Below are 24,250 nucleotides of genomic sequence, written 5' to 3' on the forward strand. Positions count from 1 at the left end.
TGTGGTTTCCCCCCCCCCCCCGCCCCCGGCAAGCCGAGGATTCTGGGTGGTGTAGTCCCGACGCCCTGATGAAGAAGAGCCCCAGCCGGTGGCTGGAGAGACCCCTTGTTCTTTGGTGGCGCTGGTGAGTGAGATTTCCGAGGGACTCTTGCAGTGGCGGTGCTCTTTTCTGCCCGGAAAAGAAGGTCCTGAAAGGCTAGTCTATGGGATGAGCCTGGGGACCGTGCGGATGGCGCAGGGAAGCGGGGAGAGAAGGGGACGCCCTGGCGTGGCTCAGGCCATCCTCTCCCGGATGTCTTATTTTGGGAGTGTGGGTGCGCATCTCCGAATGAGTGAGGTGAACCTCAATCGCGAACCGGGTAGTAGCTGGGTGCAGGGCTCTGACCTTCTGTCCTGGGGTTCTTGTGGGTGGTGGCCTTGGTTGGGATCCCGGTATTGGAAGAAGAGATTGCTCATGCCATAATCGTTTCGGTGGGGTTGAGTAAGTAGGCTTTTCAGGGTCTGATACTTCCTAAGTGGTGGGTAGGAATTGTCTCTAGGGCCCAGCGTTCCCAGGCTTTGGGTTGTTTGGGGGCTGGTGGTGGCCTTCGGATCCAATCACCCCTCGGCTTTGCCAAACACGTCCAGGTTTGACCGATTGTGGAGTGGCCACAGTGGCGTGATCATAGGCTTCCAATTCGCCTTGGAGGAGGAGGTTGAGCTGGGGCCCATTTGGCAAGTTTTTCACTGACAATAAAAATCACAACATTTTAAAGATTTATTATGGAGAAATTTCGAATAGCCAGAAACAGAACTCCACAGACTTGTCATCCAGATTTAGCACTTAACTTCTACATGACCAAAGGTAATTCATCTCAAAGTTGAACACACTGAGAGTTCTTACAACCTGGTCTCCGCAGTCTGATTTCTACAGGCTGTCACTTTATAGTTTTGTCACCTTGGGCAAGAGACTGATCTCACTGGGCTTCAGCTTTTTTCATCTGCAAAATGGTAATACCATCTACTTCATTGGGATGTTGTGAGGATAGAATGAGATAAAACTCATATAATAACTGGAATAGACTCTGGTATACACTAAGTGCTCTGTAAGTTTTACCTTTCATTAATAGTAGTAGAAAGGAACACTTCATGCTTGGTGTCAACATTTTGTCAGGGCAGGTTGTTAGACTAATATCTCAGCTCTGTTCTTGGGAAGCTGCTCATAATTCTTCTTTCCTTCTGTAGCAGGTCCATTCTTGATACTTTTAAGGAAGAGGTGGTGCTACCCTGTTGCAGCTTAAGGATTTCCACCAACTTTCCTGAATGCTTTTTATTCTTGTTCTGCCTCATATGACCCCTGGCTGCCTAGAGAAGACTGCCTGGTGGGGAAAGGAAGGACTCCTGGGCTCCTGACTGCTCAGCTTCAGGTCAGTGCCACTTAACCTTTTGCATCTCAGTTTGTGAGTAGGTTTCTTTTGTTCAACTTTGCCATCTATTGTCATCTACGATCAGAGACCCAGCTGGTTCCTATAGGAAAACAGGCCTGTTGTAAGGGAGACAGTTTTCACAGATAGTCCAATCTACTGTCCTCATTCATAACTCCTTACGTTTCTCCTCTCAGCATTTTTCAGGCTTCTCATTTCCACGGGTTCTCTGGTGCTGTGACATTGTCAGCGTTTCTGGGGCTGGGGATATAGCTCAGTTGGTAGAGTGTTTGCCTTGCATGCACAAGGCCGTGGGTTCGTTCAATCCTCAGCACCACCACCAAAAAAAAAAAAAAAAAGGAATTGTCAGTGTTTAGTTCTTGTGTCTTCCAGTGCCCTTATTTATTTTTTTCCATGCTAGAGTAGTTTACAGCAAATTCCAGTTTTATCAATTCACCTGCAAATAACTTGAGAAGACATCTCTAACACATAAGGTTGTATATACATATGTATAATTTTATTTTGATGTTTATAATTTTAACATGTATAATTTCATTGTTACACCTTATAAAATTAATGATTATTAATATTTAATACCCAGTCCATATTTAATTTTCCCCAGTTGTCTTTTTCCCCCAGTTAAAACAGCCCTGGTGAGAAGCAGGAGAGAGAAAAGTATCTGGAATTCTTGATGGTTTACCCTGTCTCTGCCTGTCTCTACTCTTACAGTAACTTCTACTTCGTGACACAACCTGGGCCTCTCAGTTTTCCTGTTCTTTCCAAACTTACTTTTGATTTGATGGCAATTGCATCCTTTGGTTCCACCCATGCATACTCCTCGATTCCTTTTCCTTTTCTATGTCATCATACTATACCACCTTATCCTTCTGTCTATTCTCCACTTCCTTGCCCTGTGCATTTGCTTCCATTAAAGTTGAACTCCTTGAAAAAAATTATCTCTATTTTTCTGTCTCCATTTCTATCCTTCTGTCATCTCTCAAACACACTACAATAAAGCTTTTTTGGTCCTACTTATCAAAAATAACCTTGTTAATGTTTCCATTATTCTCTCTGTGACTTAATACCATGGTCAGTTCTGAGCAACACTTTACATAGTTCCTTACTTCCTCTTTAAAATATCCTTTCACACAGTTGCTCTTGGTTTCCAGAGAGTACTCTTCTTCTGTCCCTTTTGCTGGTTCCTTCTCTACTTTTAAGCCTCTATTGTGTTCAGTTCTTGTCTTCTCTAAGTGTGTTCTCTTATTGCTGATACTGTCAAATCTCAAGGCTTTAGATGTCATCTCTCTGAGGTTCAGCCTACATCTCTACCTTCAACTCCACATCTTAGTCTTCTACTGTCTACCTCACATTTCCACTTGGATGTCTCATGGACAACCCAAATTTAATGTATCCAATAATAAATTCCAATCACCACCCCAAACATGCTGCACCCTAGTGAGGTACAGATAGTTCTTTAAAAGGAAGCAGAGACCTGGAAACTCCTTGTAGATTGCATGGTAACTTGACAGATTGTCTGAGATCTGGCAGATTGCTCAGGCTCAAAACCTTGCAGTCATCCTCAATGTATTTCTTGCTCTTACAAACTCTATAATAAGCAAGTCTGAGCTCTAACAATCTCCAGCCCCTGCTGCTTCCACCATAGTCATTGTAAGGGTGCACTTGGATCGTTGCCTTCAAGTGGTCTCTTGACTACCCCCCACCAACCCCCCAAAGATTTTAGTACAGCAGCCACAAGGAGCTTTCAAATACAAATCAAATCATGACATGCATTTGCTCAAAACTCTGCAGTAGCTTTTTATTCCAACCAAGGTTAAAAACAAGTATCCTACAAGTTTGGACTTTGGACTTCATCTCCACCACTCCATCTCAGTCATACCACATCAAATATAGTGAACCATCTATCTGTTCCTTCGCTTGCCAGCCTGGCTCTTTCATCAGGGTCTTTGCACTTGTCTAATATGTTTACTCCCTTACATTCTTCAGATATTTTACTCAATCATTTCAGAAACTCCTTCCGTAATCACCCTATTTAAAATTCCAAAATTTGAAAGTGGCCACATTTTTACAAATTTTTTTTTATTTTGTTTTAATTCGTTTGGTCCTACATCTGTTACTGCTTTTCTTCTATGCTCTACTTCTCTTCAAGTCACTCATCACTTACTGATAAACTGTGTTTTATTGATTTATTTCATGTGCCCATCTTTCCCCTTTAGATTTTAATTTCATTGAAGAAGGAATTTTTGTCTGTGTTCACTTCCATATGCCCAGTATTTGCAACAGTGCCTATCACATCTTAGAGGCTCAATAAATAATAACTGAACAAAAAAATGACTCAACCTTGTGTATATAGAGCTCATTTTGGGAGTAGTAGATGAAGCAGAGTAGGACATTGGGCAGTGGTCTTTATAGACTGTGTCAGGAGGCTTTTGCCATTGTCCTAGTGTCTCAGCTGGTAAGAGTGAGGGGAGAGTTGGCAGAGGAGGAATCAGTCAACCTTGGTAACTGGTTTGATGTGGCAGGTAAGCACATGGATGATGGGGAGTGTGCTTTTGTCATTAAGAACTCTGAAGAGAGAAGGTACCATATGTTGAAAGGGTTCTGATTATTCATTACTGATTACTGCACAACTAACCTAAAACCTGGTGGTTTAGAAGAGCAACCATGTTAATCTCACCCAATTCTTTGTGTTACCTGCATTAGCTAAGTGGTTCCTGTGCTCTGAGTTACAGATCTCACTTAGACTGCAGTCATTTGGGGACTCAATATTTATTTCCTCACACATTTGGTGTCTTAGTGGGTTGGCTGGAAGGCTGGGATCAGCTGGGTACTGGGCCTTATCCTCCATGTAGTCCTTGAGTCTCTGCCTCTCTGCATGTTTCTGCAGGGTAGTTGAACTTCTTAGGGCTCCCATGAGTGAAAGCTTTCTAGCATTCTTATGACTTAAACCTGTAAAGCCAGGCATGGTGGCACACATCTGTAATACCATCTACTTATACAGCCTAAGGAAGGAGGATTATAAGTTTGAGGCCAACCTTAGCAACTTAGCAGGACCTTGTTTTAAAGTAAGAAATAAAAAGGACTGGGGATATAGCTTAGGGGCAAAGAGTTTCTGGGTTTAATCCCTAGGACTGAAACCTCAAGTGGCATACTGTCACCCGTGTCACATTTACTGGCTAGGGCAGATATGAGGCCAACCTGAAGGGACCCACCCAGTGTTTAAAGCTGGAATAATTTGAACAGCAAAATAATAACAATATTGTAAACCCTAGGATAAAATATGAACCCATACTGATATAAATAAATAATTGAATACAAATAAATGGGGGAGATTCTTGCTTACGGAATTCTAATTAATGAGTTTAGAATGAAAGAGGAAAATAAAACATTGTCATTTGGTAAATATAGTAATAACTGTTACAGACAGGTTTCATAGAAGTATGCCAAAATCAGTGTGTGGAAGTTTGAAGAGAAATGGGATATTTGCATAATCTCAAAGTATCTTTATTCATTATAAATGGAGTGTAGACACCACCCTAACCAAGTGGCCAAGATCAAGTTCAACATCACCAGTTGTGAAACATACCAGTATGAACTCATTGATGTGATGCAGTGAAAAGGACACAGCATCACAGCCTCTGAGGTATTGTAACCTAAAGGGAAATAATCTCATTCTAATCATGAAAAACATCAGACAAACCAAAATGGAGAGTATTCTTCAAAAACATCACAGATCTGTTGCGGATGAAAGGAAATTAAATACATGGAAACTAAATGAAATGTGAGAAACTCTGTTGGATTCTGGACCAGAAAAAGAACATTATTAGAAAAAGTGGCAAAGTTTAATTAAGTCAATAGTATTGTGTCAATGTTAATGCCTCATTTTGATCATTGTATTATGGTTTTCTAAGATGTTAACATTAGAGAAAGCTGGGTAAAGAGTGTATGGAAATTGATATTTTTACAATTTCTCTGTAAGTCTAAAATTAGTTCTAAATAAAGAGTTTTAAAAGTTCATCAATCTTATATTTTTGAGGGATTTTTTTAAGTGACTAGTAGTTATTTAGTTTTTTAATATAATTATTAACACATTAATTGAACAAATTAATGGACTTCACTGTGGCATTCCATACATACCTATATCAAGCTTTGATCATGTCCACTCCCTTCTCTTACCCTTTCGCATTCCCTAGGGTATTGAGTTTTGTTGGACTATCTGGGCAAGAAGGAGATAATCATGACTTCTCCATAGGTCTGCAAATATGGTGTATTATAATAATAAATTTCCTAATATTGAACCAATCTGAGTAAATTTCACTTTGTCATGGTGAAATATTTTCTTATTGTGATGTTGGAGTCTCCTTTCTAATATTTTTTTTGTGGGGGTGGTACTGGGGTTTGAAGGCAGAGCCACTCGACCACTGAGCAACATCCCCAGCCAGATTTTGTATTTTATTTAGAGAAGAGGTTTCATTGAGTTGGTAAACATTATTGGAAAAAGTAGCAAAGTTTAATTTTTTGCTGAGGCTGGCTTTGAATGCATGATCCTCCTGCCTTAGCCTCCTGGGATTACAGGTGTATGCCACTGCACCCAGCCCTAATATTTTACTTAGATTTTTTTTTCAATATTTGTAAGTGATAATTAGTCCATAATTTTCTTTTTTTGAACTATTGTCAAGTTTCAGCCCCAGTGTTTTCCTTACTTTATAAAAATAATGAGAAAATTTTTCTTATTTTTCAATTATCTGGGACAGTTTTTAGAGCATAGAGACCATCTGGTTTGAAGGTTTAGTTTGACTATCTAGGGTCAATTTTGATAAGTTGTACACTACATCTGTGTATACAGACTTATTTGTATAGAGCTCTGTAAAATGATCTAATATGACTTTAAAATTCTTTTTTTTTTTTTTTTTTTGTGGACTGAGGAGGTACCTCAATGTAGAACACTTGCTCAGCATGTGTTAGCCTCTGGTTTGATCCCCAGCACCATTAAAAACTAAAGTTTTTTAGTGGCTCAATATTTATTTCCCTTGTCATTTCTTACTTTGAATATTTACATTTTTGGTTTATTTCACCTAGCATATCTTAATGGTTCATCCATGTAGCATGTTTCAGAATTTCCTTTCTTTTCAGGCTGAATGATGAATTCCATTGTCTGCAGATACCACTTTTTGTTTATTCATCTGTTTACTGTTACTTGGGTTGTTTCTGTCTTTTGGCAGTGTGAATAATGCTGCTATAAACATGAGTACACAAATAATTCATTCGAGTTACTCTTTTCATTTCTAGTGTATAACTAGAAGTGGCATGGAGGTTACTTAATAATTCTATTTTAAATTTTTTGAGGAACGATCATACTGTTTTGTGGCTGTACCCATTGTAACCTGTAGGCAGGTGTACATTTCCACCTATAATGTACAATAGTTGAATTATGAGTTTGAAAAATGTGATGGTAGTTGGTATTTTTTGCTTAGAATCTTTTTGGGTTTTTGTTGTTATTGTTTAAAATCTGATAGTTTTTCTAGTCTATGTCTTAGAGTTACAAGTCAGCTTTTCCAGTGTATCAGGTTATCTATTCTTGAAATGTTTCTTTAATTATACTTTTAAATACTTGTTTTGTTCTATTGTTTTTTGTTTATTTTGTTTTTAGGAATATATCACTGTTATTCCTTTGTCTGTTTTTCATTCTACCTTCTTTCTCTCTGATCCTTTTTACTTCTTTATTTCATTTTTTAATTCTTCTTTTCTGGTTATTCTTAAGTGCCCATCATGTTTTTATTTAAATCTATTCTTCCTTGGACATCTTGTAATTTGGACTTCATTTTGCATGCAGTAATCCTACAAGTAGGGTTTATTTTAAAGTTCAGTCATATCTTATTTTGATTTCACTTTTTGCCTGCATCTTAGTTTCTTGGTTTTTGGATTTTGATTCAAAATGCTATTTTATATCCTGAAATGTTTGAGACTATTTTATTCAGCTTGAAGTTATGGTTTTATTATGGATTTTTCTGTGTCAGTATAATTTTTTTGTATGTGTGAAATTTTCTTTAACTGAAGTGTTTGGATTCTCATTTTCTCTCTCTTTATAGATGATGATTTCATGTATTCATTTCTGTAAACAGATTGAAAGTCTAGTATTTTTGAGATATTTTTCTAGTTCAGGAAAATTCTTATTAGTATAACAAAGTAGTACTTTCTGCTTGGTTACAAGGGAAGGAAAGCTTGTGTGTCCTTTGATTTTTTTTTTTTTTTTTAATATTTTGTTTTGCAAGACTTCACATTTTTGTCCTTGCTTGTTTTTTCCTTTAACTTGCTGTATCCAAGGACTACTTTTTCCTTGCTTTTTCACACTTCCCTTTGGCCACTGCTCTACCACTTATAAGGTTAAAGAGCAGGCTCTGCCACACTCATGGAAAGAGTGTTTCTACCTGACACCCTCTCATTTCTGTTTTCCTTACCCAGATCTACCTTCTGAATATCATCCTTCTTTAGGGAGTCCAGGAAAAGTGGCCACAGGGTCCCGGAGAGCCAGGGGAATGGTGAGTGTTTCCTGTCTCCATACTGGCTATCAAAGGATGGATACATTCGCTTCTCCTGTCCTGACTGCCTTATTGATACTCAGCTCCACTTAAGGCTATGAATCATCTTAACTGAAACCCTTATTCAGCATTCCTCTCTGCTCAGTCCATGACTTGGTGATTAACCTAGTATTAGCACTGAGCAACACACAATCTGTAGTATAAAACAGAGTACAGTATATACATTCCTTTATTCAGCTTCACAACTTCTATTGGTTTAGAGTGACATCACAATAACAGAATAGGAAGAACTCGTAATCTGTCTCCCCACCTACATCACAGTTGTGCTGGTGGAATCTTTCAGATGTACCTGTTTTGGAAGAATGTAGCTGAAATTTTCAGCTTCCAGGGAAAGGCATGAATGGTATATCACAGTTAATATCAGCTCTTAGTGTAGTAGTACCGTCTGTCCCCATCCTCTTGGTCCTGTGGCAGCAGCCATGCACATGTTAACCAGAGCAGCTTGCATCAGGGTGGAATATAAGGATTTTATATCCCAGGTATCAAGGATCTGTGTTCTGATTGCCTTTCCTGATCACAGAGATGGTCTGCTGTTGTTCCAACCCTCACCAACTAAAGTGACTTCCTGGAGATTTAAGGAGTCACCACCTGTCCCCTCCCTTTACTTTTCCTTTTTCAAATGTCAGGTATTTCGGGACTAAGACAAAAAGCAACTGCATCTATAGGGTAATTTAGAAAGTCACTATGTACACCTATGGGAAGGTATAACATTATACCTCCTTCTAATCCTAGCATGGAGATACCCTATATCAATTTAAAAACAACAAAAACCTAGCAAACTTTGAATAAGGGGAAGAATCTGTCTTTCATAGTTGCCATATTTTAAGATTCAAATGTTCCATTTTCAAGAAAAACCACAAGATGTTAAAAAATATATAGCCCATTCAAAGGGGAAAAAAATAGGTCATAGGAAATATAGACTTCCAGAAGATGACTTTAAAATAACTTGAAAAGATTCATAAAGACCTAAAGGATGTGGACAAAGTTAAGAAAATAATGTAAGAACAAGATATAAATGTAAATAAAGAGATGTAAAGTAAAACTTTAAGCCAAAAAGAAATTTTGGAGCTGAAAAGTGTAATAAATTAAATGAAAAATTCATTAGAGGGATTTTGAAGCAGATTTGAGCAGACAAAATAAAGCAAACCTGAAGATAGGACAATTAAAATTAAATCATGTCCACATAGTGGCACCCACTTGTAATCCCAGGAACTTGGGAGACTGAGGCAGGAGGATCATGAATTCAAAGCCAGCCTCAGCAACTTAGCAAGACTGTAAGTAACCTAGCAGACCCTATCTCAAAATAAAAAAATAAAAATGGCTGAGGAGTATGGCTCAATGGTTAAGTGCCCCTGGGTTCAATTCCTGATACCAAAAAAAAAAAAAAAAAAAAATTAAGTCAGGAACTCAGAAGAAGAGTCAACAAAGTCTATGGAGCAAGTGGAAAATGATCAAGTGGAAGTGGACCGACATTTACATTGTGAGATTACCAAGAGGAAAGGAGAAAGAAAAAAGGAGAGAAATTATATGAAGAAATAATGACAAGAAACTTTCCAAATTTGATGAACAACATGAATATGAACATTCAAGAAACTCAACAAAGTATAAGTAGGATAAATTCAAAGAGACCTACATCAAGACATGTTATAATCAAAACATCAAAACCCAAAAACATCAAGAGAATTTTGAAAACAGCAGAAAAAAAGCTGCCTTACATACAAGAGATCCTTGATTAGGTTATCAGAACATTTTTTAGAAATCTCAAAAAGCAGAAGGCATTGGGCTGATATTTTTAAAGTGCTCAAAGAAGAATAGAAAAAATGTATATATGTACATGTGTGTATTATAGTGAAGTTTTGCTTAGCCTTAAAAAGTAAAATTTTCAGGCAGCAATCTTTTTTAAAACAGAGGACTAGAAAAGGAAGAGCAAATTAAATCTAAAACTAGTACAAAGAAAAATAATAAATATTGGAACAGAGTCAATTAATATAAACAATAGAAAAATAATAGAGGAAAACAATCAGAACAATGAGAAGGACCTCCATTTATGTATGATGTGTCAAAATGCATTCTGTCATGTATAACTAATTAGAACAGATAAAAAATAAAAATTTGTAAAGTAACATCTAAGGAAAGGAAAGAAAAATAATAGAGAAAATTAATGACACTTGAAATTGGTTCTTTGAGAATTAAAAACCTGGGCTGGGGTTGTAGCTCAGTGGTAGAGCGCTCGCCTAGCACGTGAGAGGCACTAGGTTCGATTCTCAGCACCACATAAAAATAAATAAATAAAATAAAGGTTAAAAAAAAAGAATTAAAAACCTCTGTATGCAGAGAGGATACTAGCATAAATATAGATTTAGAGACCAATGGAATAAAATACAGTCCTCCTACATTGCTAGTGAAAATATAAAATGGTGCACCTGCTGTGGAAAATGGTACATCTGCTAATTTTTATTTCTCTGTACTTTATTTTCTTGGTTCTAGCCATTATTATAGGTGTAAAGTAGTATGTCCTTGTGGTCTTCATTTACATTTCTGTAATGATTAGTGATGGTATCCTTACATATGCGTACTGGCTGCCATGGTTTAGATGTTCACTGTAAACTTACCATTTGATCCAGTAATTCTACTTCTGGATGTATACACAAAAGAATTGAGAGTAAGAACTCAAACAAATATTTATATACCAGTGTGTATGACTGAATTATTCACAGTAGCTGGAAACTATGCCCATTGGTAAAATAAACAGAATATAGTATGTATATGCAGTGAAGAAGGAATGAAATTCTGAGTGCATGCTTCTGTGTAAATGAATCTTGAAGATGAATGCTACATGAAATACGCCAAACACAAGAAGATATAACATTGTTGGGTACTGTGATACAGGCCTGTAGTACCAGCAACTTGGGAAGCTAAGGCAGGAGGACCAAGTTTGAGACCAGCCTCAGCAACTTAGTGAGGCCCTAAGCAATTTAGTGAGATCCTGTCTCAAAATAAAAAATTTAAAACGGCTGAGGATATGGCTCAATGGTAAAATGCCCCAGGGTTCAATCCCAGTACCCGGATAGATTCAAAGAGACCTACATCAAGACATGTTATAATCAAAACATCAAAAGCCAAAATCATCAAAAGAATTTTGAAAACAGTGGGAAAAAAGCTGCCTTATATACAAGAGATCCTCGATGAGATTATCAGAAATTTTTTTAGAAATCTCAGAAAGCAGAAGGCATTGGGCTGCCTTCCACCAAAAGACATAACTTTGTGTGATCCCCTTATCTTAGGTATAGAGAATAACCAAATATGTAGAGACAGAAAATAAAATGGTCACTACCAGGATCTGGAGGAAGGAGAGAATGGGAAGTTATTGTTCATTGGTTAAAGAGTTTGAGTTATGGAAGTGCTGAAAATATTCTCTAGATGGATAGCAATGATGGTCGTGCAATATTGTGAATCCATTTAAAGACCAGTTCCAGGCCCAGTATTAGGAAACTTCATCCCAATGTGTCTTCCACTTTGAAATAGTGCTAAGGAGATAAAAAGAATAAAACTAAGCAAGGGGATTAGAACAGGATGGGGAGATTAGTTTTTTAATTGAATGGTCAAGAAGTTCCACTGTTAGTATCTAGTGTGAGGAGGAAATTTTTTTTTCTTTTCTTTTCTTTCTTTTTTTTTTTTTTTGGTGACGGGGGATTGAATCCAGGACCTCACGCATGCTGGGTAAGTACTATGTCACTGAGCTACATCCTCAGCCTGAGAAGTTTAATGTATTGTTATTCTTGTTTCCCAGTTGAGAAATCTGAGACATTAGTGGCAGAGGTGGGCCTCAAACCCAAACACTATGGTTCAAATACTTCACCACTCCCCACTTGTGCTTCAGGCTAGAAAAGCTGAGATCTGTGGGATTTGGGGAAAAACTGAATTTTAGATTAGTCTTTGCCAGTGTGGAACTGTATGAACTTTAATCACACAGCTATTTTAATGCTAATATGATACCTATTTGATCTTCTAAATTCTTTTTTTTTTTTTTCCTTTTCTTTTGTGGTACTGGAGATCAAACCCAGGGCTTTGCTCACGTTAGGTGGGCACTCTACCACTGAGCTAGGCCCTGATCTTTTAAATTCTTTTTTTTTTTAATTTTATTTTTCAGTTTTCAGTGGACACAACATCTTTTATTTTTATTTTATGTGGAACTGAGGATCGAACCCAGCACCCCGCACGTGCCAGGCTGCTTGAGCCACATCCCCAGCCCCTCTTTTAAATTCTTAAAACTCAAACAGTCTGTTGTGCTTTATTGTTATTTAATGTCATTTGTTCTTTTGACTAGATCTAAAGTTTCGCAAACTTAGGGACTCTTAATTTCACATGTATATCCCAGATAGTCCACTGAGGACCTTGAGTATGTAGGCTCCCAAATGCTGCTGGCTGAATAGACATGGGATTTAAATGTCTTGGAACACATGGCAACAGTCAAAAGCAGGATCTGTGTATTTCATTGCCTCCCCAGAGTAGCCTTCTCCATGGCTCTCACCCTGAGCCATGAGCAAGCAGGAGAGCAGGCTCTATTTTGTGTTACAGGCACACATGGCATTCAGGGATGTGGCTGTGGATTTCTCCCAGGAGGAGTGGAGCCTGCTGAGCCCTGCTCAGAGGACTCTGTACAAGGAGGTGATGCTGGAGAACTATAGCAACTTGGTCTCTCTGGGTAAGTGTGGTATCTCTTAGAAATTACATTCTTACTGCTGGGAAGTTTGGGCTAAGCTTGAAGTAGCCATCTTGCTTTCTGACTTGGCCTTTGGGGTAGGACTTAGAAAGCAAAGGCCTTTTGTTCCCTGTTTCCTTGGGGAAAGGTCTCATTTTGTAGAATTGGAAATGAATAGTTTGTGTGTGTGTGTGTGTGTGTGTTTGGGGGTGTGTGTGTTGTAATACTCCGCATTTCTAGACCTTTTCCTCTAGGCTGGGCTCTCTTTTTAAGTTAACTAAATTTTTTTTATAGGCATTTATCCATCTGGCATTGAATAGAATCAGTGTGCTCTCATCTGAGTTAATCTTCCCCATTATTTTCAGGTTTTTGTACTATAGAAGGTCCTCACCCAGTTTGACTATGAATTCTCCCCCCCGCCCCCACGTTTTATTTGGTGCATAGTTGTATATAATGGTAGAATTTTTTGTTATACAAGCAATATAACAATATAATTTGGCCAATATCACTCCCCAGAACTTCTCTTCTCCTACCCCCTGGTCCCTTTTACTGATTCTACTGATCTCCCTTTGATTTTCATGAAATCCTCCCACCCCGCCCCACTTTTTTTTTTCCTTTTTCCTCTCTAGCTTCCACATATGAGAGAAAACATTTGACCCTTGACCTTCTGAACTTGACTTATTTCGCTTAAAATAATGGTCTCTATTTTCAGGCAAATGACATAATTTTATTTTTCTTTATGGCTGAATAAAACCCCATTATGTATATATGTTGTGGGAATCAGACCAGTCAAGAAGCTGCAATGGCACTTGGAAGGTGGGAGAACTCAAAATTTATTTTACACCAGTGGGCCCAGAGGAGATCAGACTCCAAATTCTGAGCCCCCATCTCCAGTTTCTCACAACATTTATAGGTTATCTGTTGCCATAAAATAATTTCTAGTCTATACAATAGAAGACAGAGTGGGCTGGATTTCTAGCAGGGGAACTTGTTTACAGAAGCAGAGTCTTCCTTTCTTACATCTCCTGAGGTGCAGTTGGATTCCTAGAGGTGGTTATTTACAATCTAAAAGATAGGGGTCTACGGTGTTAATTAGGTTCAGGTTTCCTGAAGAGCTGACTAAAAGGGGAGGGTAGTTCTTCCTTTCCTAGGAACAGTTTATTGTAAGAGAGAGAGAGAGTGTGTGTGTGTGTTTTGTTCTTTGTACCATAGATTGAACCCAAGGTCGCTTTACCACTGAGCCAAATCCCCAGCCCATTTTAATATTTTATTTAGAGACAGGGAGTGAGTTGCTTAGGGCCTCTTTAAGTTGCTGAGGCTGGCTTTGAACTCATGATCCTGGGATTATAGATATGCACTGCACAGCCATTGCTAGTGTTCTTATAATTTATTTTACATCCAGGCCTCTTTTTGTCATCCATCACACATATACCACATTTTCTTTATCCAATTCATCCATTGGTGGACACCTAGACTGGTTCCATAGTTTGGCTCTTGTGAATTGTACTGCTGTAAACACGAGCATGCATATATCATTTTAGTATGCTTTAATTCTTTAGAATAAATACTGAGGAGTGGTATAGCTGGGTCATGGTGATTCCATGCCTCGTGTTTTGAGGGACCTTCATACTAATTTCCATGGTGGTTGTATTAATTTACAGTCCTAAAAATAGTGTAAAAGTGTTTCTTTTTCTCTGCATCCTTTCCAGCATTTATTATTGTTTGTATTCTTGATGACTACCATTTGACTCAGTTCTTGAGTGGACCCTTGACTCCATCCAACAGCCATGTTTTTTCTTTTCCTGAGAGCAGGAATTCCATTTTCTAAACCAAAACTCATCACCCAGCTTGAGCAAGGGAAAGAAACATGGAGAGAAGAAAGAAAATGTCTATTGTCTACCTGTCCAGGTAAGTGGGAGAACACTGGGCAAATGGGACACAGAACTGTCAGAGGGCAGGGTTGGGAGAGAGGAGACATTGATAAGGTGTTGGGAAGGGAATTTGTTCTCTTGACTTCTTGAACTGCCTTTCAGATTGCCAGACAGCCTCCCTTCAGACCTCCATTTTCATTCTAATTGGGGCTTTCCTGGCGTCTCTTTTCTCCTTCCTCCCCTGGGACCCTTTTGTCCTTTCACTGAGTTTGTCTTCTCCACCCAGGCTACCTCAAGAATGTAGTATAACTTAACATTTTCTGTTTTCTTCTGTTTTTATTTTTATTTTTTAAGATTTGAGTTTCCCCTAATATTGTTCTTCAGCCTTAAACAGTCCATTAGCATTTCTTGTGATGTAGGTGGCATTATATTTTCTCATATTTGATTTTGCCAAAAGTGTCTTTATTTCATCTTCACTATTGAAGGACGTTTTTACTGGATATAGAATTCTAGATTGGTTATTGTTTTAGTCAGCTTTTTCACTGCTGTGACTAAAAGACATGACAACAATTTTAGGAGAGGAAAAGTTTATTTAGGGGCTCACAGTTTTAGAGGTCTGATGTATAGAAGACTGGCTCCATTCCTTGGGGCTCAAGGTGAGGCAGAATATCATGGCAGAAAAGTGTGGCTGAGGAAAGTGGCTCATATTAATGTTCAGAAAGCAGAGAGAAAGAAAGAGACTCCATTCACCAGATACAAAACATATCCTCCAAAGGCACACCCCCAATGACCCATCTCCTCCACCCACATCGTACCTGCCTTCAGTTTCCACTCAGTTAATGCCATTAGGGGATCAATTCACTGATTGGGTTAAGACTCTCATAACCCAATCATTTTTCCTCTAAACTCTCTTGCATTATCTCACACATGAGCTTTTAGGAGACACCTCACTTCCAAACCCTAACAGTTATTTAGTTATTTTTTAACACTTAAAAGATACTATTTGAAGGCTGGCATGTGGCTTAGTGGTAGAGCACTTGCCCAGCATGTGTGAGGCACTGGGTTCAATTCTCAGCACTACATATAAAGAAATGAATAAAATGAAGGTCCACCAACATCTAAAAAAATAAATAAATAAAAAAGTACAAAAGATACTATTTTGCCCACCATTATAATGAGTAAAAAATATCTGCTGTCAGTTGTATCATTATTTACCCTGAATATAATTTCTTTGTGTCCTCTGACTACTTCCAATGTGTTCTTCATATTTCTCCTTATATTTCTGGCATTCAACAGTTTGACTATGATGTGATTACCTTTAGGATATTATTTCTTCACATGTTTTTCTCTGCCATATTCTTACTCTTCCCTTTTAGATCAAAAATTACACATTTTTAGAAGTTTTTTATTCTTGTTCTTTCTGCAGATTGGATAATTTCTGTTGCTCTTCTCCAAGTTTACTGTCTCATCTGCCATCTCTACTGACTCTCACCAGTAATATTTTTAAGATGTTTTTCAGTTCTGTAATTTTCATTTAGTTTTATAATTTTCTATTTTTGTGATGAGATTTTTCATTTTCTGTTCATTAATTATAAGCAAGTTTTTCTTTACCTCTTTTGAAAAATGGTTGATACTGAATGAATATATTATTAAATGACAAATTTGCATAATGGTATTTTATTCATTTCAGTCTTTTGTTAATAAAAATGAAGTTTGTGAAAAAGTATATGTTTTTGTGAGCATAGAAATCTATTGTTATTTACCATTACTAGTAGTTGCCTGTATGGAGATAGAATCCTAGAGGGTACGGCAAGAAGTTGCTGAGAATTTTTTTCTTATTTGCATTATTTTAAATTATAAAGGTATAGGTAACTTTATTGTGTGTATAAGTGTTTTAATTTTTTTTAAATTCCTTTGATAATATTGTACTTCCCGTTCATAAAATAAGTACACGTAACAAGGGGAGAAAATGAGGAAGGAACAAAAGGTGTATTTTTTTTTTTAAGGTATATTTTTTTGGGCAAGAAATTTTTTCCTCTCGGTTTTATTAAATTTAATATAGAGCCTTACAATTAATTCTGTCTTAAAATCAAGGAAATATAACATATTTAATAGAAACTATTGCTATTTTTCAAGTTTTGTTTATGATTTTCAACTGCTTGTGGGTGTCATAAAGCTCATCATGGTTATTGCAATTAATATCAAATTCTCCACTTATTTCTCAGTTTTTGACTCAACTCTTTATTTCACTTCTTTGTATTTATTAGATGTGTAAAGGCTCATGACAATTTTCTCTCATTTTTTAATGAAGTATGTAACATTAATGTTCTCTTTATTTCATAACTTCCTTTTTATTTCTTATTGTCTTAGCACCTTACTTTCTTATGTATATTTTTGGTATGGTATTTTTTTATTCAGCCTTATTTAATTTTTACATGACAATAATGTGATCTGGGTGTTTTGCTTGTAAGCGTCTGCATGTCACTAGTATTGCATTTTATGTCAAACCAAGTGGTGTTGTCTTTTAATAGGGACTTTAATCCTTTCATAAATTATAACAACTGGTAAGTTTCATGACACTTAGGGGCTGTGAGGCAGATGAATAGGTGTTTTACTACATGGGTAGGAAAGGAGGAAATCAGGGCATCTGTGTTAGTTCAGTCCAGAAATTAATTTTCTCGTAGTTTGGGAGGCCGGAAGTGTAAGATCAAGGTGTCAGTTGGTTTGGTTGCTTTGAGGCCTTACAGATGGCCATTTTCTTGCTGTGTCTTCACGTGGTCTTTTCTCTATGCTCATACACTCTTGTTGTCTCTTTGTTTTTCTATAAGCACACCGATCCTTTGGTTTAAGATCCACCTTTATGACCCATTTAACATTAATTACTTCTTTCAAAGCCTAGTCTCCAAATACAGTCACTTTGGGAGTTAGAATGTGAGGATGGAGAGGATGTGAGAAGGTTACCAAGTCTGCAGGGAAAGATGTGAAATCAAGAGGCGTGTGGATGGTCCTAAAAGATGCATGGTAGGCAATGATGTGGAAGTCGCATTGAAACAAGGACATTGACTCAACTCTAATGTTTGAAAAAATTGTCAGTCTGCTTGAGGGAAGAGGTAGTAGGTCTAGCCAAGCACATGGAAGGAAGGTGGGACAGAAAGCAATAGAAGGTAGGGGCTTTATCTGTTCTGAGTGTGCATTCTAGAATAAGTGAATGCCATATACCCTGGCCTTTGTACATTTATACGTTTTTTTTCCTCAACCTGAAAGCATATAACTATATTAATAATTAGCACTTTACCTATAATTGGCTTAAAGTTTAACTTATCTTTCTGATATCTTTTTAAAAGATCTTTTAAAGAAAAATAGCAGCTCTTGCAATAGTGTTGAACAGATTAAAGTCATAAGAATGGTGTACAAATCCATGGTGAAACAAATCTTTGTGATTGCCCAGGCAGTTATCTTAGAAACCCAAAATATAGGTGTACAGATGAAAAGACTGTCTTATTTTAGGTGTAAAATACATTGTAACAGTTTTATTATTACATATTTAGTACTTGGTTTGAGGAAAGGTAATATCAGAGTTCTTAAAACAAGGTGGGTAGGTACACAAAAAGCAGAGTCATCTCTACGTCATTGATCAGAATGTTAAATAAGCATAACAGGTTTATTTGCAAAAACATGGATGTACTGGAGGATATTATGTTAAGTAACTAGGCCACACACAGAAAGACAGATGCCACACTATCACACTTATATGTGGATCTAATAATGTCAAATTTACAGTAGCAGAGTAGAATGGTGGTTATTAGGGGTTGGGGGTGAGTGAGAAGTAGTTGGGGAGATGTTGGTCAAAGGCTAAAATATTTCAGATAGGAATAAATTCAAGGGATATATTGTATACATGGTGACCATAGTTATTAACAATGTATTGAATTCTTGAAAATCACTGAGAGTAGATATAAGATGTCCTTATCACAAAATGATAGTTACAGGAGGTAATACGTATTAATTAGTTTGAATTATCCATTTTACAATGTATTCACATTTCAAAACATGTCCATAATAAATATATTCATTTTTATTAGTTCTTAAACAAAAATATTAATTTTCATTATCTAACAAGAAATCTTAGAAATTGAAAAGGAACACGATCAGTGTTGATGTTAAAATTGCCTGGAAAAATATTCTATTTCAGAAGTCTACTTTGAGTAGAGGAACCATAAATTTCCAATAATTCTGGCACTGCTTGCAAATTACATTGTTTGGACATGTATGTCTACATTCTCCTAACATTAAACATTTCTGAGTGTAATTTTAGCTTATGATTTCTCCAATCAGTAGAGTCTTGGAAATTTAATTAAACTAACTTTAAGAAATTGAAGCAAGTTTTTTTAATCACTAAAATGTTATATTAATGCTGTATTTACACTGTAATGAAGTCAGGAAAGAGACATTTCACCTAATTTCAAGACTTTACTGAATTTTTGAATTATTAATTCCCCTTTTATAGTTATATGCCAGCTATTAAAGTTCTTTTTAAGCCCTGAGTGTCTCTTATTCTTTCAGTGTAACCTGATAATCATGATTCCTAACTTAACTAAAATTAAACATTTTTCTTTTTCATTTTTTTGTTTTGAGGTACTGGGGATTAAACCCAGTGACATTCTACCACTGAGCTACATGTGCAGACATTTTATTTATTTTTATTTTGAGACAGCATTCTTACTAAATTGCCAAGGCCAGCCTCAAACTTGTAGCCTCAGCTGAGATTACAGCTGTGTGCCAATGAGCCCAGCAACTTTTTTCTTTAGATCTACCTGTCCAGCTGCATAAAGAAAATTCCCTTCAGAAACCAGACCATCAAAATCATTAGGAGTTCATTTATTTATTTTGGCAATGTGGATTGAACCCAGGACCTTGTGCATTCTAAGCATGTCCTCTAACACTGAGCTACATTCCCAGCCCTCCTTTTTTATTTTAATATGGATATTCCTGGGTTTTAAAAATTTACAATTGTATCAGTACTCACTAGTCTCTATAAACCTATCAGTACAGGAACACCTCTAGATTTACAATATTTTATAAATGGATTAGTTGATTTGATAGTATTTCTGTTCAGTCTTTCTCAGACTAAATATTCCTAAAGTGTACACATAATGGCCAATTTTACAACCAACACAAAAGGTTGACCAATGGAGAATTGAAATTTCATTTTTCCTGCTTCTTCTGTTATTCCATATAGATGTTAAAGCCATGTTAAAAGTTAAAATTTTTCTTAAGAGCCCACTATAATTCCAAATTGTGTTTTGTGGAAATAAAAGCCTGCCATTTTCTGGGCATAATGGCACACACCTATAATCCCAGCGGCTTGGGAGGCTGAGACAGGAGAATCGCGAGTTCAAAGCCAGCCTCAGTAATTGTGAAGCACTAAGCAACTCAGTGAGACCCTGTCTGTAAATAAAATACAAAATAGGGCTAGGGACGTGGCTCAGTGGTCAAGTACCCCTGAGTTCAATTCCCCCCCAAAAATAATAATAATAAAAAGCCTGCCATTTTATGTATAGCCACAGAAGTTAGTATACATATCAGAGACTTTGGTCCCCATAAGGATGAGTAGGGGTATTTCCTGTATCAAAATCACAGTCACCCAACTTATCCAGAATAGACATAGGAGTACCTTCTACGCCGAAAGATCTGCTTACCATGTCCCTGTGATCTAATGTGTATGAATATTGACCAAGGAGATATCAGCAACAGGCTTTCCTTCTGTCATATTCAAGAGGAAAAAGAGCCAACAAATCAAATCTAAAAACGCTACCCACTCCAGAGTTACCCTACTCTTAAGGAGTAACTGGCCAGAAATAGAAATAATGAAACCAGTTATGAGCTCTGGAATTTCAGACAAGCTAGATTAAGTAAAATAAACAGTGAGAGCTCAATGAAAGCAGTCAGGTTCAGTCACTGCTGAGAACAGTCTTGAGGGACCACTGGACAACCAATTCTAGTTACTGTGCATGACAGCAGTGGGACTGGGGAGAGGCAGGCATCAGGCTAGATCAGTGGTTTCTCATCCTGTCATCCAAGTCTGAAGTAAAGGTCATTGGAGCTACTGAAAGGAAAGAAGGTGAGCTATTTACTTGCCAGGCACTGAAACACAAAAGGAAGGTATTCATTTCATGCTTTTCTGAGTGGAAAGAGACAAAATTTTTAAGTGTTAGGAAAGGGTAATTATACTAATTATAATTAATTAATTAATTATTATGCTAATTATGATAATCAGAGTCAAAATAACATTCTGTATAAGAGAATCATTCTGGAATCTAGATGGGTACACATTTCTAATAAGTTTTATTATTGAGGGCTGGGGATGTGGCTCAAGCGGTAGCACGCTCGCCTGGCATGCCTGCGGCCCGGGTTCTATCCTCAGCACCACATACAAACAAAGATGTTGTGTCCACTGACAACTAAAAAAAAATAAATATTAAAATTCTCTCTCCCTCACTCTCTCATTCAAAAAAAAAAAGTTTTATTATTGCTCACAAAAGAATATTTAGGTAGACTTAAGATCTATACCTCTCAGATTGCTTGGTTATTGATTGTTTTAGCTGACTAGGACCAATAGCAATGAAACAATATATTTAATGTTAACATTTCCTACACAAGAAGTACTATGCAGGAATTTTTTTCTTTCTTTTTTTTCTTTGTGCTGAGAGTTGAACCCAAGGCCTCATGCATACTAGGTGATGAGTGTTCTACCATGAACTATGTCCCCAGCCTGGAAAATCTTTTTTTACACTGGTTACTGGGAGAAATTTACATTAATTATGGAAATTAACAGTTCTTAGGGATTGGTCAGGGACACCAGGAGGGAGCATCTTTTAAGTTAGTTTGTGTTGTCTGACTACATTTGTGTTGACCAATGCTGAGGGCCTACTGCCTTGTAGAAATTTTGACACAAAGTACTCTTCTCTACATATTTGTCAGTGGATGTGAGCCTCAGAGTGTTTCACACACTGTCTCTTTAACCACTCATGTATGTTACTTTCTAGTCTAGGGTCCTCTGGCCAGTCTGAATGACTGCTCTTTTTGTCCATTTGTCATACCAGGGAAATGGGGAAAGACATTTCACCTGGGCCTTACAGTTATAGCTGTCAGTCAAAAACAATAAAAAACAAAAAAACTTACAGACAGGGTTCCTATCAGTGTGTGATATTAGCTCAAAGGTAATTATGTGGAGGCTGTGGCTTGTGGCCCTATTTACATACCCGAACTGCCTGTGATGCTTTTATAGCCTCACTTCTGTAGTGGTTTTTGGATTATAGTAGAAGATGTATGGCGTATGGTCTGGAAAGTAGGTCGTATTAAGAAGTCTTGGTTGGGTAGCACTTCAGTTTAAGCATTTTGAAGAATGGGATCAAGACTCACCATTAGATGAGGCAGATTGTTTGGGCTGTCCCTCTGAGGACTCTGTTCTGACTCAGTTTTTTTCTCTGCAGCAGAAGCAAAGCCAGAACTCCAGCCTGGTCCTTTGTGCCCTCCGGATTTCTCCAGTAAGAAATTCCCTGTGCAGCAGGTGCTGTGTAATCATCCCCCCTGGATCTTCACATGCTTGTGTGCAGAAAGTCATGTCGAGCCTGGGGATCCATGCCTGGAGGACCAGACGCAGCAGCAGCAAGCCTCTGATGGAAGCTCCTGGAGTGATCAGGCAGAAGGCCAAGAGAGAGAAGGGACCAAGCCTTTGTTTGGTAGGATAAAAAAAAGATCTTTGGGAGCTTTTTCCAAGCCACCCCAAAGGCAGCCAGTCAGCTCTCAGAATGGCATCAGAGGGGTAGAAATGGAGGCCAGCCCAGCTCAGACAGGGAACCCTGAGGAAACAGACAAATTGCTGAAGAGGATAGAAGTCCTCAGATTTGGAACCATCAACTGTGGAGAGTGTGGACTGGGCTTCAGCAAGATGACAAACCTCCTTAGTCACCAGAGGATACACTCAGGGGAGAAGCCTTATGTGTGTGGCGTGTGTGAAAAAGGCTTCAGTCTAAAGAAAAGCCTTTCCAGACACCAGAAGGCACACTCTGGAGAGAAACCCATCGTGTGCAGGGAGTGTGGTCGCGGTTTCAACCGGAAGTCAACCCTCATCATTCATGAGAGGACACACTCGGGTGAGAAGCCTTATATGTGCAGTGAGTGTGGGCGAGGCTTTAGTCAGAAGTCAAACCTCATCATACACCAGAGGACACATTCGGGGGAGAAGCCTTATGTGTGCCGGGAGTGTGGCAAAGGCTTTAGCCAAAAGTCAGCTGTCGTTAGACATCAGAGGACGCACCTAGAGGAGAAGACTATTGTGTGCAGCGACTGTGGCCTTGGCTTCAGTGATAGGTCAAACCTCATCTCCCACCAGCGGACACACTCGGGGGAGAAGCCTTATGCCTGTAAGGAGTGTGGGCGATGCTTCAGGCAGAGGACCACCCTTGTCAACCACCAGAGGACACACTCAAAGGAGAAGCCTTATGTGTGTGGGGTATGTGGGCACAGCTTTAGCCAGAACTCAACCCTCATCTCTCACAGGAGGACACACACGGGGGAGAAGCCGTATGTGTGTGGGGTGTGTGGGCGAGGCTTCAGTCTGAAGTCACACCTCAACAGACACCAGAACATTCACTCAGGGGAGAAGCCAATCGTGTGCAAGGATTGTGGTCGAGGTTTCAGCCAGCAATCAAACCTCATCAGACACCAGAGGACACACTCAGGGGAAAAGCCCATGGTGTGTGAGGAGTGTGGGCGAGGCTTCAGCCAGAAGTCAAATCTCGTTGCACACCAAAGGACACACTCAGGGGAAAGGCCGTATGTGTGCCGGGAGTGTGGGCGAGGCTTCAGTCACCAGGCAGGGCTTATTAGGCACAGGAGGAAGCACTCAAGGGAGAAGCCTTACATGTGCAGGCAGTGTGGACTAGGCTTCAGCAATAAGTCGGCCTTAATCACACATAAGCAGGTACACTCAGAAGAGAAGGCTTCTGTGTGCCGAGAGTGCGGCCAAGGCTTTATCCTGAAGTCACACCTCATCTCACATCAGATGGCACACAAGGGGGAGAAACCTTATATGTGCAAGGCCTGCGGGCAAGGCTTCAGGCAGAAATCTCATCTCAAGAGACACAGGAAGTGCATCCACCACAAACCGACACTCCAGCCCACCTCGGAGCCCTGCTTGGGGCAATCTGATCCCTTGTATTCCCTTTGAAAGTGGAGAGGACTGATGGTCAAAATCTTTATACTTCCATGTAATGGAGTCGGAAAATGCATTCCATAAGTGACCAGAGGACATTAATTTAGCGTATTTTCTCCCCAGTAAATCTCCATGTTTTGTGGCCTTTTGTTCTAATAAACTTTGCTTCTATATAAATCTGGAACTTTAGCTGTGTGCCTCATTCTCACATCTTATAAGAAATAAGGAATGAAGGGCTGGAGTTGTGGCTCAGTGGTAGAGCATTTGCCTGGCATATGTGAGGCCCTGGGTTTGATCCTCAGCACCACATATAAATAAAGAAGTAAAATAAAAAATCCATTCACAACTAAACAATTTTTTTAGAACTAAAAAATATTAAAAAAAGAAATATGGAATGATACAGATACAATTACGTAAGAATTCAGCCCCTTAGCAGACGT

At 38.3% G+C, this 24,250-nt stretch overlaps 1 protein-coding gene across 6 annotated transcripts; it reads left to right on the top strand.

Annotated features, from left to right (window-relative positions):
* The first annotated feature begins 8 nt into the window (after positions 1-8).
* On the top strand, positions 9-23,994 carry Znf133 (zinc finger protein 133). 6 transcript variants are annotated; one of them, XM_048811343.1, is made up of 6 exons: positions 9-124; positions 1,225-1,406; positions 7,884-7,960; positions 12,599-12,725; positions 14,535-14,630; positions 22,087-23,994. In XM_048811343.1, exons 3-6 carry the CDS (start codon positions 7,958-7,960, stop codon positions 23,823-23,825), a joined length of 1,965 nt encoding a protein of 654 aa, XP_048667300.1. In that variant the 5' UTR covers positions 9-124; positions 1,225-1,406; positions 7,884-7,957; the 3' UTR covers positions 23,826-23,994. The 6 variants fall into 6 exon arrangements, with proteins under 6 accessions (XP_048667300.1, XP_015338759.1, XP_048667301.1 ...); XM_048811344.1 differs by having other exon boundaries at positions 19-124; positions 1,228-1,406; XM_048811347.1 differs by lacking the exon at positions 9-124 and adding an exon at positions 229-337.
* Positions 23,995-24,250: the final 256 nt, after the last annotated feature.

This window comes from Marmota marmota, unplaced genomic scaffold, assembly GCF_001458135.2.
Source record: "Marmota marmota marmota unplaced genomic scaffold, marMar, whole genome shotgun sequence".
In the NCBI taxonomy this organism is placed as follows: Eukaryota; Metazoa; Chordata; class Mammalia; order Rodentia; family Sciuridae; genus Marmota; species Marmota marmota.